Source organism: Physcomitrium patens, chromosome 2 (genome assembly GCF_059467195.1).
Source record: "Physcomitrium patens ecotype Gransden chromosome 2, ASM5946719v1, whole genome shotgun sequence".
NCBI classification, from domain to species: Eukaryota; Viridiplantae; Streptophyta; class Bryopsida; order Funariales; family Funariaceae; genus Physcomitrium; species Physcomitrium patens.
In genome coordinates, this window is record NC_143411.1 from 8,684,398 (window position 1) to 8,703,294 (window position 18,897).

General features: G+C 28.4%; 1 protein-coding gene across 6 annotated transcripts; it reads right to left on the reverse strand.

The window, feature by feature from the left end:
- Positions 1 to 1,696: 1,696 nt before the first annotated feature.
- LOC112279217 (SH3 domain-containing protein 2) lies at positions 1,697 to 6,588 on the reverse strand. 6 transcript variants are annotated; one of them, XM_024513444.3, is made up of 11 exons: positions 6,411 to 6,588; positions 5,192 to 5,253; positions 4,702 to 4,818; positions 4,436 to 4,505; positions 4,075 to 4,223; positions 3,754 to 3,855; positions 3,286 to 3,480; positions 2,813 to 2,875; positions 2,460 to 2,609; positions 2,220 to 2,294; positions 1,697 to 2,105 (listed from the first exon to the last, which is right to left on the reverse strand). In XM_024513444.3, the coding sequence occupies exons 2-11, from the start codon at positions 5,249 to 5,251 to the stop codon at positions 1,977 to 1,979; spliced, it is 1,110 nt and encodes a 369-aa protein (XP_024369212.1). In that variant the 5' UTR covers positions 5,252 to 5,253; positions 6,411 to 6,588; the 3' UTR covers positions 1,697 to 1,976. The 6 variants fall into 6 exon arrangements, with proteins under 6 accessions (XP_024369212.1, XP_024369213.1, XP_024369216.1 ...); XM_024513445.3 differs by having other exon boundaries at positions 6,065 to 6,492; XM_024513448.3 differs by having other exon boundaries at positions 5,192 to 5,262; positions 6,065 to 6,458.
- Positions 6,589 to 18,897: the final 12,309 nt, after the last annotated feature.

The window sequence follows — 18,897 nt, forward strand, 5'->3', positions numbered from 1 at the left end:
GTATAAAAATAAAAATAAAAAATTATACATTTGGAGATTAAGACAACTTGGGTTATAAAATCTATGAGCTATATGGAATTAGCCTAAATCTTTGAACACGATCTATTGTGGTAAAATATAGAATAAGACTCACTACTATAGCTCTTAATAATAAAACATAGCATAGTCCACTTGCAATTTTTTCATTGTCATTCTCAAATGCTTCTTTTCTTGCGATGAATGTTGGAAAGGAAAAGAACGGAGGTTAGGAACAAAGGAGGTTGGGAACAAAAGAGGTTGGGAATAAAGAAAGCAAAGACTGAGAATGAGGAGAGTTGGGATGAGGTTCATGATTCTAATGATGGTTTTTGAAGATGATCCATTTTTCTAATGATGGTTACAAAATAGTGGATTGATTTAGTAAAATAGTGGATCATTTTAACATTTCCTTGTATGTATATGAATATATATGTTTATATATATATATATATATATATATATAAGAAAGCCTTAAATTTAATATCAATATTATTATTTTTTTTGTAAGACTTGAATTAGACTAATTGGCTAAAGTCTTAAAAATGTTACTATTTGTGAGTTATTATAAAATTCAACATTTAATAATTTGTAGATTATCTCAAATAGACAAAGTTCTAGAAGTTTCATTTTCAATAAACTTTTAAATGATTTTCATATTGTAATCAATTTAAATGATATTGAATCTTCTGAGTTTGATAATAGAATAAAAGAAATTTAAACTTTGTATAAAATGGTAATTTTTTAAAACAAATAAATAACTGATAATCTAGAATTATATTATAACCAAAAAACTTATGTATTAATATTATCCATAACTTTTGACACAATTAAAGACTGTTTTAATGCATGTTTGACCATGGGTAGCCACCATCAAAGATGTTTGACATTATGGTGTTCAAAGAATAATATGCTTGTAAATGACCAAAGCTTTTTGGCACAACTCTTGGATAAACGTTTTTTAAATCAACTATTAGTAATCAGTTCATATTCAATTTATAAAATCCTGATCACGTCTGAATATTTAGTAAAAATACGTTGAAAGCAATCATTTTATCCGAAGGTGGGGTTGAAATCATTCTCCTGACTTAATCCAAAAAATTAATCTACAATGCCAGGTTTATTGAATTGAATGTGGGGCCCCGAGTGAATAACTACATAAATTCAAGATAGGAATTCAAGACTCGAGCAAAAGACAAGATTCAACTCATACTAAGTCACAAGAACAAGTTCAGGCATTTTTTCTTTGACCATGACACCGCCACCACTTGAAGAAGGGACGGCACAATTTGGCACAACTAGACATTTGGTACAATTCTTATACAAATTAAAATTTCAACACGTACTTATTCATTTGTAAAATTCTATTTCTATTCGATACATATAAAATTCAAATAACTTATTTCATCAAATATAATCATTAATGGTCTACAATGACCAAAGAACAAGATACAAAATAAATGACAATCCAAATTCCATCGAGACTATCTGATGCTCCAAAAAGCTGGGAAAAAGGAATAATATTTATACACATTAATTCTTGAAGTCATCTGTTTACAAAAGTAATAACTCAAAATTATCGAAATTATTGTTGTAATAAAAGGTAACATATTTTCAAAAAGGATCAAACAAAACCACAAAGATCACAGTTTCACCAGAATGTGGTAGGAGACATGCAGTGTTTATTTCAAATACTTTATTCATTTGATAATGTTGATAATTTTCATAATGTAGAATTACTACGACTAACAGATTAGCATTATGGGGGACAGAAAATGGTCATCATACTGTAGCACCTCACACTGCATCTTCGAATTGCAATTTGTGTAACATTTCAATATTAGTGGGGCTGGCAGTGGTGGTGATGCTAGAAAGACAAGTCTGACGTGGATCAAATCTAAGTTATATCAGAAGACCGCTACAGAACTTTAAAAAAAAAAAAAAAAAAAAAAATAGTTTGACTAAGCAACTTGTAGGCCAACATCAACCACCTTACTTGCAGGGATACGTTGCCTCTTCTCAACGTGTGACGATGGAAACCATCCTGCTCTTCCTCTAGTTTCTCCTTCTGACCATCCAGTTGAAGAGACCTGCCACATAAGAAAAACTCGTAAGAACCCACAATTGAAGTTCATCAAGGCACAAAGCAGTGTTCAGGAGAACGTCTAGTTAAATAAAACATTAGAAGATTGGATCAATTTTACCTGACGGACAACCACATAATCTCCAACTTGTAAGCCTAACTCGCCTCCCTCTTCTGGTTCAAATGGGTACATCACCTGCAAAAAGACAGGATCGTTAGTCTACAGCGGAGACAACGGGAAAGAAGAAGCTTCGACTGCCGGTCACATTTGACTCACGAGGCACGAGAGAATTCAGAAGTTCATGAATCGGAACTACAGTCAGCCGATTGCTGCGCTGCACAGGTGCAGTTTGATGAGTACCTCTGCAAGGAAATACAATGACTTTGATGGCTTAGAGCCACTCTCATGCTGTGACGCGTCGTTGACTTTGACATCATCATACGAGGGCGGTGCATATGAATCGCCCGTTGATGGTGCGTTTGTTTCATTCCGTTGACGCTCAGATGCCATCTGCAATTTGAGGGTTCAAAATTGGTGACTTCTGTGAGCAAGATGAGGTACATAGCATCAAGATAAATGCAAACTTGACCAAAGTAAGCTGTACAAGTGTGACCTACGTCTACGTGTGCTTTGCCACATTAAAAACTACAACAGTTGACCTTGCACATGCAAATAGTCTTTCAGCCAATAAGTCCGTGTTTCAGAGCACATACTTGTCCTTGGAGCTGTTCCAAAATCTCTGCTGCCCGCAGATGATATGCGCGTTCAGCTTCAACCTGAAGCATGGAGTAGGATCAGCTCAAGCCCAAACAAATGAAGGCCAAAACTATCCAACAATGGTTGACTAGCACTTGCAAGAAGAAAACACTTCCAACCTGGAAAACTACATGACATCCTCGGTCCTTTCACTACGCTGTATTCTTCTATTGTTCATGCTCAGACCATGCTGGAAACCCTAGCTTTCAACATATTCCAAAGTATTCAAGCATGTTTTAAAGGATGATATATACAGCAGAGATAACAACAAAAGTTTCATAAAATCATTCAACGCCGCTCCTCTAGTTTTCTAATCTTGTGAATTGTCCAGCAGAGTTCATCACAACGAGGTCATTTCATAAATGATTAAAGACTAAATTGGAACGCAAGTATTTTTCTAAATTAAAATCAGAAAAACAGTGAAACCAACCATGGACATCAGTCGTTGCAATGTTTGCCGTTGTTGTTGGGCTTCTACTGAAGTCATGGCAGCAGCAGCTTCCTTCCCGAGTACAGCCATGGCTGATAAAAGTTCTCCCATTTTCTGTTCAGCTAACTGAAGCTTCTGATCGGCGTCTGGATTCCCCTCCTTGCTCCTGACCTGCTTTCTTCCTACATCCAAAGCCTGCCGAGACATATTTAAGTCCACTACAATTACTACCAAGTAAAACATAACGCTATAATATTTAAATGAAAAAACACATTCCACGTATCGAGAGAATAACAGCAACTAAAACTGATCTCCTTAGGAAGATTTATGTCACAATATTCGGGAAATCGAACAACGCGTACGCAGATAACCCAAACTAAGCTACTTGACACTTGAAATTTAATCTGCTGATTGAGATACTAAATTATGAGTTAGTGGTCACAAGCCACTTAAAGAAAAACAGTATACCTGGTTTTCAGCCTCTTGACGCAAGCGCTCATACCGCTGTGTCAAGAGACGTGCGTCTTCTAAGGGAGCACCCATCACCATTGATCTCAAAGGTTCTGCCACCTGTTAAGTACACATATCATTGAGTTTCGAGAACGTACCGTTGGAATAGGTTTTTTCCTCAACCAGAACAAACGACCACGAGCAGAACACTGATAACCGGAGTAAAATAGTGGAACTAACCAAGGAATAATTAAAAAGAAGGATGACTGGCACTCTGCGCACCAATAACTAGACGTACTTAAACAACCTCTACAGTACAAAGGTTATCAATTAACGAACCTGGGTACCGATAAATCGATGCATATTATCGCGCTCGTTCTCCATCTGCTTGCGGGCACTTCCAAAATGAAAGGAAGCTTTAGCAAGCACCCCTGAACTGCTGGGTCCTTCTGTGGCATACTTGCGACAATCGTCGGCAAGCTTGTTGGCTACAGAAGAAGCACATAAAATTCTCATTACAGTGATCGGCCAAGTAAGAATCTGGAAGAGCTTTCGTGTTACAAATCATACAAGTCACACAAATCATATTGAAAACTGTCGCTTGAAGAAGGTCGATATTGATTAACAAACTAGGATTCTTTTTTTTGTTGGAAAGAAAAAGAGCGAAAGCAATGACTTGAAACTATACTGTAGGACCTACCAACTTCGTATTGTTTGACGCCAGTAGATATAATGCCCTCCACGCCACGCACAATTTCTCGTTGAAAGTGCTGATATTCAGAAAGACACGTGCAAAATAAGCTACTACTTTAAACCAAGTAACATACGATGCTAAACCAGCTCAACACAGATTGCCCTTTGCAGAAACTGCCGCTTCATTTGGAACATAAAACTCCTACAAGCCACTTCGTCGAAGCACAGTTACAAGTGGCACTTTCCTAAAAATGCAATGTGCACTGGACGAACCTTTGCAATCTTTGTAGAGGTATAAAGCCTCTCGAGTTGATGATGTCGTTGAAGCTCTGCCTCATCAATAATCAATTGGTCTCCTGAACCGTGACTTGAAAAGGACTTAAAGACGGCCTGGTTGCACATAAATACGTGTTAGATATTCATCAAAGAATGGTGATTGCCTGTTAACAGTACTGCCAAATCTTGTCGCTTAAAGATGAGCTAAACGCACCACATACCAATGCAGTAACGACCTTCACAAATGAAATCCATGTGGATCGCTTAATATGCTTGACCTTGTTAGACAGCGTTCCAGCTTCCACTACTAAGAAAATATATACTATCAGCTGTAGCAACTATCTATGTAGATTATGTTAAGCGTAGAAACTGTTTACAAGCAGTTGATAGAAAAACAGTATGTTGCATGCATTCATAGGCAAAGCAAGAAGCACGGCAAATCCAGAGTTTAAGAAGGCATTAAACAATAACGTATCATTGTAGGCACCTGCTGTTGCTTGGCCACTGAATCTCTGAACGCACTTGCTCGTTTCCTAATTGCATCCATTTCTGCACACACTAGTAAAAAAATCAGTTCCTTGCGAATGTCTGCACTTCAAATTCCTGACTCGACAGTTCGAATGCAGATCACAACCCTAAAATTATGGATCATTCTGCAATGAACTCATGAAATGATCCTAAAATAACCTGCTGCTGATGTGTTTACAGAGCTCATAGACACATCGGAGGTGGGTTGGGACTCCTGTGGCTGATTCTCAAAAGATTAATGTATCGTATTTCATGCTGAAAATGATTATAGGGCACCAGTTAAAATTCCATCTGTACGCTAGGTTACAGTGCCGTTCTATTTTGTCAATACGTGAATGTTCTGCCTAGCTAATAGATCCATAAAAAGAGATCACATCAGTTGGATCTGCCAAGATAAGGACTTTTTGTTGCAAGACTAGCGTTACTGATGGCTCAAATCCTCAACGCCGGTTGACTAACTCCAATACCGATAAGTAAAATCAGGTACAATCAGAGCACTAACACCAATCAGAAAAAACAGAACCTTAAGCAAAAAGATGGAAAATCCCAATGTGGAAACACATTACTGCAGAATGACTCGTTTCAAATTGAAGGAAGTATTGCGTGACGACCAAGGTCAACACATCCAATGACCTCTACGAACCAAATACGCAGGTTGGATTCTTCTATTATGAACGTTAAGGAACCTAGAGCTCAGGCTGCGACCCAGAGTCGAAGCAAATGACCTAAACCTCCAGATCCTTGCGAGGATGGGTACGCACCCCTAACATAATCACGCCACCTAACAATCAATGTACAAAGGGCAGAGCACCCAGATCGTCAAGACCTTCACCAGTACTCTTTTCTCACAGCGTCGGCCTCGGTCACGACACACAGATCTGCAATCCGCCACCCAGAAACGCTACCACTCACCACCACCTCTCACCACCACAACCAGCCCACGAACACCACGGTACCAGCTCTCCGAAGTCTAGAATCTACAGTGATTCCTCCAGCGAACGAGCCCACAAGTTACAGCGCTTTCCCAACACGAAAGAAATGAGTGTCGCGGCTATCAAAGCGACTCAACGAAAGGGGATCTGATGGAAACCCGGCAAAATATACAACGAGCACGCGGATGGAAGAAGCAGCGAGAGAGCAGAAAGCAGAGAGGAAAGAAATGGTCAACGAAACAGGACCGATCCGGACAGCAGGAAGGGGAAGCGCTCCCTCCCTCGCTCCCTCCCTCGCTCGCTCCCTTCTCTGCTCGGCTCGGCTACGCCGCTGGACACTGAAAGGCCGTGGCTATGGCGCTGGCCTTGGTTGGGAAATGGCTATGGCGACGGCGATTGCGATGGACGGCCTCTCACTCACGTCATGGGGGGGAGCACCAACGCCATCGCTTCTCCTTCCTCCCCTCGACCCAGTCCCCCCCGTGACGTGGACTGCCACGATGGATTCTTCCTGACGTGGCAGCTTGAGTGCCACCTAGGCTGATGCTGCTTCATGCTTCATGCTTCACGCGTTTGGTTTCTGTGCGTTCACACGTGGAGTTTCCTGACAGCTTTCAGGTTTTCGGCCATAATAGTTTGTGTTTTTATTTTCAATGAGGATATTCTTATTTGGAATCTAAGAATGATGATCGTATATAGGTAAGGCAATAAAATAATTAGCAGTGATGAAAGGAGGCATGGAAGGGATTGGTAGTTAGGGATAATTTAAAATTCTTGTTCTAAATTCTTATTTGGATTTTATTGCAACTTTTGTATCCAAATTGTTTACATCCATAATTTTTGAAGAGGCAACCATGTGATTAAAACCTTTGATTTAAGTAGTTTATAGAAATTACTATTTAAAATGAAAATTCACACCATGGTTTTGATGTGAATAGATTTGTGACCAATTTATAAATTAGATGTCCTTTGCACTTGAGTACAATTTTAAAATCTATTAAACCCTAAATTTATTCAATAACAGAAAACAACAATGTATTATAATGTTTTTATTAACTTTCTGTTTCTATATACTAATTCCTAAACCACAGTATTATACAAAATACATGAATAAGATTGTTTTTTTTTTGCTCTAATTTTTATTACAGGTCTATCTTAGTGAATAAATTAGTGGAATTAAGCTTATTCATTAGTTTGTAAGTTTTTATGTTCTATGAATCTTATGTAGTGTCCTTCTAACTTTAATTACAGAATATTCTTGTTGGGGAGTAGAATTTTTTTTTTTTTTTTTTTTTTCTCATTACTTTGCAAACATTCTAAAAAAAATTCAAGTTATATTGAAACACTCTTATGATTTCAACTTAATAAAATCAATTATTAAATCTAGTATTTTTTTCTTGTAATTATAAAATAAAATCTAAAAAATAGATATATTTTTAGGAAGTATGATTCTATATCTAATGATATTTAAAATATTATACTATGTAGATTTTAGACCTACCATCCATTTAAATAAAATACTATTATTATTATTATTTGAAAAAATATGTTTAAGCTTCTTTCTTCTTTTTTTATAAATTATTATAAATTATACTCATTGTGTATATTTTTCTATATACTATTTTTTATTAATACTAATTTACATTTTATCATAATATAAGTCCTACAAATAAATTTTAATTAGTAGAATTATTAAAAATATAATTTTAAATTATTTAGACATAAAAATATTAAGATTAGAGAGATTATTTAATTATTTAATTATTATTAGAATTTAGATGGTTTTATAAGTTATAAGAGTCTGATTTTAAAAAAGTCATAAAAATAAGGTCTTGCTAAATTTTGAAGGCAATTATCTTGGTTGGTTTGGTATTTTTTTATTAATGGTAAAATTTAGTGCTTGATTATTAAGATCAACTTCTACATTTATCTAATATCTATATATATTTTTGATAAAAAAAAACCCTTTGGATATTTGTACAAAGTATAATTGTGGTTTTTGATTAAAAAAAAATTATCACAAAGTATAATTGTGGTTTTTTTAAATACATATTTGGAATTTATTTTGAAATTTGTAGAGTAATTTTTCAAGACTTTGGATAAAATAATTTTTACTACCTTGGGAGGCTATGATGCAGAATTTGAGTAAGATTTGAAGGCCTAATAAGGTTCTTAGAAAAGTTGGATGTTTTTGAACACATTGGTATATTAATAAAAAAATAAAAGACTTATAGCTAATATAGTAGTTATGAGAAGAAGTGTGCACATGTTTCATACAGGTTATAGCACCTTGGATGTAAGTAGGATGATAAGACTAAGACCTTGTGGCCTTTCTAAGATACACATATACATTACTTGTGAGTCTTAGTGAGGTTCAAATCCTTACTATTTTTAAAATTTTATTCTTGAGATAAAACATATTTATTTATCTTTTTATTTGTGATATATCTTATTCTAACACTAACAATTGTAAAAAAATGTATTAGACTTATCTTATAAAATGATCTTCTTTATGTTTTTTTTAAAAATTGCATTGAAAACAGTTAAAAAAAAGATAAAATATATATATTATATATATATTAAATTTATTTTTTGTATAAAATAAATTTATGTATATAAATATTTTTATTTTATCTTTTATATAATCTAATTTTTTTAAAGATTATTTTCATATTAAAAAATATATTCAATATATAATCTTATCTAAATTTTATTTATAATATGTTTTTTATTTTTTTAATTAAATATATTTTTAAAAGAAGATTTTTATTTTTATTCTTCTTCAATTATCATTAATAATATATGATATTTTATTGATAGATTATTAATAAGATTTAAAGGACATGAATTATATAGAATTTAAAAGTCAATATACTCTTATATTACTAGAAATGACCGGAATATCACTTGAAAATAGTATGATATTAGAACAATAATGGCTATTACTAAGTACAAGAAGATGAGAGACTCTTAAAACAACACTAAGAACAAAAAAGATATTGACAAGAATAAAAAAGATCTTGCTATTGCTTTCATATATATTATTTAATTAACAGCTATATAACAATAGTCTATTGGACCTCCAACATATGTCCAACTTGTAAGATATACATCTAATTTGTAAAACAAGTTTCTGTAATGTGAGCCATATAGCCACCTTGTACCATGAATGGCTAATATGTATAATATGTGGCTAATTTTTTTACCACATTTTCAACCTATCAATCTTCTATTAACACTTTTAAAGTCAAATTTATATTTATGAAGCTTTTAAGAAGCTTACATACAAGATAATTTCAAATTTATCTTCTTTTATTTCTATCTATTTTTTTTTATTTAAGTAATTGATAGTGTCAATTATATTTTGACATTACCTTTTTTTTTAGATATGAGTTTCACAATGAGTAGAAATTATATGTTGAGAAAATCAAAGATACAATAAATTATATTTTCCATATATTTTAATCTTTATTTCTTTCGAAGATAGTTGATAGGTCTTCTTAACCATTTTTAGTGTTTCTTATCAAGGCATAAAGACTATCTTGATATTTATTTATTATTGATGCTTTTATAACTCCATTCAAATAAAATATTTAAAATACCATTAAGAATGACAATTCAAGATAGCAATAATATTTTTAAGAAATTTTTAAATTATTTTCTAATTTATGAGAATTTTTGTAAATAGTACAAAATGTGCCATCTTTGTGAAATATTCTACTATCACAAATATAGATTCATAAGAACTTAAAATTAAAAAATCTATAAAAAAGTCCATAGAAATAAAAGTTCTTAATTATTTTGATATAAATAATAGCTAAAAAAGTCCATAAGATTGATGACATGGAGTTTTTGATTTTGAAGATACATCACATGATTATACAAAGTCTTTAATTGAATTCTAAGTTGAGGCCACTAAAAATCTCTTAACATAAGTCTTATTATATTTAAAATGTTTAATAGTTGGGAAGTCATGATGTTGTATTATGTGAAGTATTGCTTGAGAGTACACTAGATACCTAACTATAGAAGATAGAATGGAAATTGTAATAATAAAATCTTAATTGTAATAAAATACTAAATATGCTCTAATTAAATTTTAATAATGCTAAACAAGCTTTAATCAAATTCAAAATAAATCTTAAATAAATTACAAAAGAAACAATAAGAAATCTTAAAGGAGCTCAAAGAAAATCCACAATAAATTTTAAAAGAATCTTTAAGAAGTTCTAAAAAATATTAAAATAATCACAAATATATCTTAAATAAATCTCAACAAAGTTTTAATTTAATCCTAGTTGAAATCCTAGAAGTCTTTAATTTAACCTTAAAAAAATTCTAAATCTTAAATCAAATCCTAAATCAAATTCTAAATTCTAAATCAAATCCTAAATCAAATCCTAGACAAATCTTAAATCCTAAATCAAATCCTAACCAATTTCTAATCAATTCAATCTAATCCTAGCACTATTTAAAACCTTGATATCTATCAATCAAATGTTTGGTCTTATCTAAAAATTTAAACACTTTTAAAAATCTAAATTGGCAATAGTACACAAAATTTGAAGATAATTGCACTTACCAAATGGAAGAAAAATCCTAAAATCTACTCAAGTATTAGCCAATATCCTACTTCAATTTGAAGGTTGAATTTTCAATGCCTATATCTCTTTATTGAACCATTCAATTATTCTCAAATTTCACATGTGTATAGAGAATCAAGTCTATTATCTTTAAATATAAATTTTATCTCAATCCAATTAGTAAATTGCTAAAGCTCTTAGAAATCCTAACTGCCTTTCAAAGTCTAATTTCTGAGATCTCAACTTACTTGAAATTGAATATCCTTTAGTTCAATTGTTTGAATAAGCTCAAACTTACAACATACAATTTAAACAAATATTCTCATAAGACATCAAATTTTGAATCTTAGATCTACTGCCATACTCACAAAATTCTCCAAAATATAATATTCTTTTTATTTCACAAATTCTAGAGTCACCCAAAATAATTGTGACTTTGCAAAGTTCTTGCAAATTCATTACACATTGAATTCCTTCAAACTCAATGCTCAAAGAAACCCTCTCAATTTTTCTCTCAAATTTTATTCTTTGATCTACTAAAGAACCTCCAAATTGCCGTCTGTGCCTAGTTTTGTACCTTAGGGTCTGATTTTGATGCAAGTTGATAACTTGTCATCTTTGGATATCAAAATTTGTCCTTTTGATTTAATTTTTGTTTCTTTAAACTTCTAAATTTTTTTTATATATGATCATATTCTTTATTTTTTTAATCTATCTTATTTTACCTTATTTAAGACCTTACAAAGTAAGTAGAAGCTTACTTTGTAAAGATATAGCATTTAAATCTTTAGTTCTACTTTTTTTTGGACTATTATCTATTTTCTAAGATAATTTTCTATAATATTTGAAGTAAGATCTTTTATAATATAATAGATTCTTTACCCCTTTCACCTATTAGTCATGTTATATTACAACAATAATAAGTTTGAAGATCAAATAATTGTGTTTCTTTTTCTAAAATATATAAGCATTCTTTGAAATAAAATAGATTATTCTTGAATTTAAACTTTGAAGAATTATGAAATTTAGATGTATTATTTTTAATAACTAAAATCAAAAGATCTAAAGACATACTTAATTGAACTTATTTAAAAAAAATTCAATCAACAATAAATTTTGGCTACAATATATGATAATAAAATTATTGTAGTATCAAAAGAATTATTATTTTTTAATTATAAGTTATACTTTTTACTTTTAATATAAGATAAGAATATTTAAAATATTTTTTTTGACATATCCTATTATTTTTTCAATTAATAAGTGATCTTGAATTCAAATCTCAAAAAAGACATGCTCCAACAAGTTTGGTAATAATTTAGAACAAGTTCTTGCATAAAATACTTGAAGTTCTTGTAATCAATATATACGGTGATTAAAATCGAAGCACCTTTTAAATAATTAAAACATTCTTAAAAAAAATCTACAGTTGTAAAAAATATTTAGATCTTATAATTGACCTTAGCTACCAATTTATTTTTTAAAAATAAAAAGCTATATGATGAAGTTTTTTATCTACTTCTATTTATGATAATACTCCATTCAAGACAAAATTTGATAATCTATTTATATAAAGAAATGTCTTAAAAAATAAACATGATTCAAGATTAAGGCTATAATAAAGGTTGTTATCAAAGCTTTAAATTATATTTTAGCTTTTTTATTATACTCAAATTTGTCTTTATAAGTTAAACTTATAAGTGGAATTGTAATTTTATAGAAATTCTTTATAAAGTTTTGATAGTAATTAATAAATTCTAAAATAATTAATATTATTTATTATTATTAAAAACTTTTAATCTATGATAGCTTGAATATTTTTAGAATTTATTATAAGGCCATCATTTGAAATGATATATTTTAAAAAGTCAACTTGAGTTTTTGAAATGTATACTTCTTTATCTTAGTATATAATCTTGCATCTCTAAGAATTTTTAATACATAATAAATATAAAATTTATGCTTGTATGTATTTTTAAAATAAATTAAAATATTATTTAGATAATAAATAATAATTAAAAAAAAAGATTATTCATTAGATGTTAAAAAGTAGCAAGTGCATTTGTAAGTACAAAATACATAACATTAAATTCAAAATGTCTATATCTAACTTAAAATATAATCTTTTATTCAACTTTTTTTTTAATGCATATGAGATTATATACTCCTTGTAGATTTATTTTTGTATAAATATTTATTTGATTTAATTGATGAAAAAGTCTTAATATCAAAAATAAAAGATATTTATTCTTTATACAGATCTTGTTGAATTCTTGGTAATCCATGCATGTCTATAATTATCTAGCTTTTTTCTTTACAAACAAGATATAAGCTTTTGCTAAAGATTTTGAATGGCATATGAAATCTTTAATCAAGTTTTTTTAATGTACTTTTAGAGTGTAATCAACTTATTTTTTAGTAAGCTATAAATTGATACAAATGGTTGTTGAATTCGTTCTTAAAGACCAATTGAACAATCATACAAAAAATATTCTAAAATAATATTTTTATTTTTATTATCTAAAAAATATCTTGATAATCTTGATACTAACTTGAAATAAAGCTTGAAGTCTTTCTACCATCAAAATTAGGTGTAATATGAATTACAAAATGTGATATTATTTTTACAATATGCATGAAAGTTCTTATATATGTGTAAAATATATATATATATATATATATATATATATATACATATATATATATATATACATATATATATAGATAAAAAGTATGAAGTATCAAAAACATGAATCAAAATAAGAAGAACCTTAAAATATTCTTATACAATTCAAAAAGAATAAATAAGAAGGCTATAGATTATAGATTAAAAAATAAGAAGATTATAGATTCTTGAAATTAGACTGAAAATAACAAAAGCATTAATAAGAGTTAAGAAGGCTTCACTCTTACTTCTATATATAATATCTAATTAGGAGCCATGTAGCGACATTATATAAGACCTCCAATATCTGTCAAAATTATAAGATACATGTCTCAACGTACAAAGCAAATTTTTTAGATGTATACTATATAGTTAACTTGTTCTAAAAACTATCAATATGTATGATACATGCCTAATTTATTGACCAAGTTTCTAACCTACAAATATGTATAAAGTCAAAGCCATATCTATAAAGCTTTTAAGAAGCTTTTCTAGAAGATAATATAAAATTAATCTACTTTCACCTACTTCTATCCAATTGTATAAGTAATTATAAGAATACATTTGTATATTTGTAACTTTATTCATTTTTTTAGAAACAAGTTCGATGAGGAGTAGTTATTATATGTTGAAAAAATCTAAGATGCAAAATATTATATTTTTCATATATTCTGATTTTTTTTTCTTCAAAGATGATTAATAAGTCTTTTTAGCCATCAATGGTGTTTTATATCAAGACATAAAGACTATCTTATTATTTAATTTTTGTTGAGGCCTTCATAATTCCTTTCAAATAAAACATTTGAAATACCATTATGAATCATTTCTACCTATAATAAAATCACCAAATATTAAGAATTTCTTTCAAAGTCTTGATATCAAATATATTATATCTTACCATCTATTTGAAGAAGAACATGTCATTCTAGAATATCTTCATCTTAATTATGTCATCTTAAAGGTTGTGATAATTATAATGTTTTGTTTGATAAGTGAACAAGTCATAGTTCTTGAGTTAAATTTTTTGGTTGTTGGTTCTCTATCTCCTTTGTGCCACAAATGTATAAAAATTATAAACAAAAATAGAAGATAAAATGTAATTTTTTTCAGATCTTTTTTCTTTTATAACAAAGATTTGCTATTCTTTATCTTAGCTTTAATAAATATTTTTGATGAAAAGTGTCAACTTTCTTTATTGCATTTATAAGATTTTTTTTTTTCCTATATAGATTCATTAATATTATATCTGTGCTAATAAACAAGATATTTCAACCTATTGCAGTGCTACTTTGAATTTGAGACTTCTTCCACATTGAATTCTTGATTATTATCCACTTCTATAAGAAGAAATAACATTTGTCTTCTCTTAGAGATATTCATTGTCTTATATGGCTTAAGAAGAGACCTATTGAATATAAGGTGGATCTTTATAGATTTTGATAGATGTAATCAATAACCAATATGATTGACTTGCTCACAAATAGAAAATAATTCAAGCTTATAGAAATCCAATTTATTAAAAAGATGACTAGTTTTAATATTGTGAAAAAGTAATCATACCTTATTGCCAACTTGGAATTGAGATTATTTCTTATAATAGGAATTTGTATTGATCTTTTGTTGTTCTTGAGCTTTTTTTAACTAAGCCTTCATTGTTATATGTAACTCAAATAAATAATTCACCATATCTTTTGTTGCAAGATTATTAACTTTTGAAAAGTCAAAAGCATCAAGTTATAGATAATAATCATAATTAGAAAAAATATATATTTATTGTATAATAAAATATATTTATTATATAAGAAAATATATTATATTATTATAAATAAACTTTGCTAATAGCAAAAGAATTTTTCAATCATCTTATAGGCAATTGATGATAAACCTCAAATATTGCTTCAAAACTTCATTTACATACTTTGTCTATCCATTAGCTAAAATTTAAAAGGTTAAATATAATTTTACATTCACCTTTTGAAATCTTAATATAAATTAAGTTCTTCTATCTAATACAATATCTTTAGACAATCCATGATAGCAATAGATATTGCTAAAAAAAATGCTCAAGTATTTCATAACTTAAAATAGATTTTACATATTGTATAAATTATACCATTTTGATAAAATAATCTACTATCATTAATATAAAATCATACAAACTTAAGAGTAGAAGATCCATGATAAAATCCATAGAAACAAAAGATTATGGTTGTTTTGAAATTGGTAATGGTTGAAGAAGTCCATAAGGTTGATGAAAAGGATTTTTGATCTTTAACAAATGTCATATGATTGTACTAAGTCTTTACCTACCTTTTGTATTTGAAGCCACAAAAGTTTTTTAGACATTAGCTCTAAAGTCTTATTATATTTAAAATATTGGATTATTAAAAAATCATGACAAGTTTGAAGAATATGTAATCATGCTTCGCCTTCTAAAATATATAATTGTTCCTTGAAATAAAGTAGATTATTCTTAAATTTGAACTTAGAAGTAATATGAGACTTAAAAAATTTATTCTTAATATCATAAATAAGAGGATCAAAAAACACACTCAATTGAATTTGTTTGAAAAATATTGAATTAATAATTAATATTGATTTTATTGCTCAAAGATGAAAATGCTTTGGCTTCAAGAAAATTTTTATTTATTATTCAAAATCTACATCTCTTTTTTGATATAAGATAAGAATTTTTAAAAATGACATTTGATAAATCTTATTTTTTTAAAATCAATAAGTGATTTTGAAATTAAATCTTGATAAATATATCTTCTAATGGGCTTAACAACTATTCATAACACATGTCGATATGAAACATTGAGGTTCTTATGATCCATATATATAGTAATTGGATTAGAAGCGTCTTCTAGATAATGACACTACTTTTGAAATAAATCCATAATTGTAAGAAGCTCTTTGTTGTAAATCTCATAATTAATCTTAGCTGCTGAAAATTTTTTATAATAAAAAACTACTAAATGAAGCTTATAATCTGCTTCTATTTGTAACAAAATCACATTCATAATAAAATTTGATGTGTTTTTTTCTATGAAGAATGATTTAGAAAATTCAATACAATACAAGATTAGTACAAAAATAAATGCCATCTTCTAGGATTCAAAAGATGCTTTAGCTTCTTTGCTCTACTTAAGTTTTTTTTACAAGTTAGACCTATAAAAAGAGCCATAATTTGAAAAAAGTTCTTGATGAAGTATTGATAATAATTAAAAAAATTTAAAAAATATTATACATCTCTAAATATTTTTAAAATCTTTAAGTCCAAAATAATTTGAACCTCCTTGGAATCTAACATAAGGCCTTTTTTGGAAATATTGTATCTTAAAAAGTCAACTTAAGTGATATAGAATATATACTTTTTCATCTTTTCATATATTCTTGCATCTTTAAATTTTTGTAATATACAACAAATATAAAGTTCATGTTCTTGTGTGTTCTTAGAATAGATTAAAATATCATTTAAATAGAAAATACCAAAATCATAAAAAAAATCATAAAAAATATTATTCTTAAAATGTCAAAAAGTGTTTGATGTATTTGAAAGTTCAAAAGGTATGATATTATATTTAAAACATCCATACCTAGTTTATTTCCTTCTTTGATGCAAATCAAGTATATGCTCTTCATAGATCTATTTTAATGTGGATCTTTTCTTGAATAAATTGATAAAAAAGAATCATGAAATCAAAGCTAAAGTATATCTATTTTTTATAGTGATCTTGTTAAGTCTTCAATAATCTATACACATCCTCAAAGATCCATCTTTTTTCTTCACAAATAAGATAAGAGTTAATATTAGAAATTTTGAATAATATATAAAGTTTTTAGCCAAGTTCTTCTTAATATATTCTTTTAGTGCAATGAACTTATTCTATGATAAGTTATAGATTGATCCAAACAATGGCTGAGTTCTTTTTTGAAGATCAATTGAAGAATCTTAAGATTGATGTTTTGAAAAGATATCTACATTTTCTTTTAAAAAAATTCCTAAAAATATTGATACCAATTAGGAATATTACTTGATATCTTTTTATCATAAAAAATAGACATGCATATATAGCAAAAAATGATTCTTTTTTTGTTGCATACAAGAAGGCTCTTGCACCTACTAGTAAGAGTTTGGATATATTAGACTTATGTATTTCTATTTAACTAAAAAAATTTAGATTAAACTATAAAAAAAATTAAAGTTATAACAAATTCAATCTATTTGAGGATTATATTTTTTTAATCACAATAATCCTAAAATAATTAGATTAAAAAGAAATCTTATCACATTAAATATTACTATGCTATTATGATCTTTAATTACTACATCTAAAGGAATAATCTCATGGATGATATCTCTAAAAGACAACAAACGATTATCTATGACTTCTACATATATAGATTTAATTTTATTTACTAAAGATATTTCTTATTTTTTGACAAAATCTTTGTTTATAAAATAAGTAAATATTTTTAAATATAATAATACAAAATCTATGTGATTTTTAGGTCTCAAATATATATCTATTATAAAATAAGATGACAGATCTAAAGACTGAATAAGATATTTATTAGATGTTGTACATGATTCTAGCCACATGATTTTTATTGTAGCTGAAATTTTTTTTTTCTGAGACATTGTCTTCTTTGGCAATTGTACTTGTCATTTTGTAATTGTATTAATTCTTTGAAAAATACTGAATAGTGTACTTAGCTTCTTGACAATATAAGCATAAACCTCTTTGACAACATTGAGTCTTTTTCTGCTCTGCGAAAGTTTTAAAACATATTGTATTAATTTATACTGATTTTAAATTTGATGAATAAGTTTTAAAAAACTTAGGATATATTATCATTATTTGATTTGTTTCTCTTCAACCAAGTCTTTGCTCTTGACACCTTTTAAATAATTGATTGTTGCATTTAATGGCCTGAGTATTAAATTATTCTATATTTTTTTTTGATATTATTAATAAAAAAATCTTTGACGTTTTCTTTCAATCTATGTTAAAATTGATTGATAAGATCTTTATCATTTTATTCAAAAAAGTGTCTAAGAAACTTTTTAGGATTGCTTCACCTTGAAAGAATATGAAAAATTCTCAAGAAGCTTTTTAAGATTTTTTCATCTTCAAGCAATATGAAAACTTCTCTAAAAACTTCATAATACTTAGTATATATTAAAGTCAAGACTAAAGAGTTTTCAATTTTAATAATGTATCTTTTAGAGCTTTAATTCATCTCTCTTAGCATTGATCCTATTCTCATTTGATTTCATCAAGTTCTTGCTAGTTTTTTTAATAAAATTCTTTTATTCAACTTCTTATTTGGTCTTTTATAAAGTATATCTATGATAGTTTGTTAAGATTGCCTTCTTATCAATTCTAAAACTTGATCCTTCTTCTTAAATATATTTAAGCACTATAGTGGTTGTAGAGTACCCTCCTCTAAAATAGTATTATTTAGAAAACTTCTTTTT

What these genes read in the sequence shown, in the direction of transcription:
- LOC112279217 (XM_024513443.3), bottom strand. Translation starts at nt 5,419, where the DNA reads ATGAGCTCTGTAAACACATCAGCAGCAG. An exon ending in ATCGATTTATCGGTACCCAG is followed by an intron (nt 3,856 to 4,074) that starts GTTCGTTAATTG and finishes TGTACTTAACAG; the next exon opens with GTGGCAGAACCTTTGAGATC. An exon ending in ATTATGTGGTTGTCCGTCAG is followed by an intron (nt 2,106 to 2,219) that starts GTAAAATTGATC and finishes CTTATGTGGCAG; the next exon opens with GTCTCTTCAACTGGATGGTC.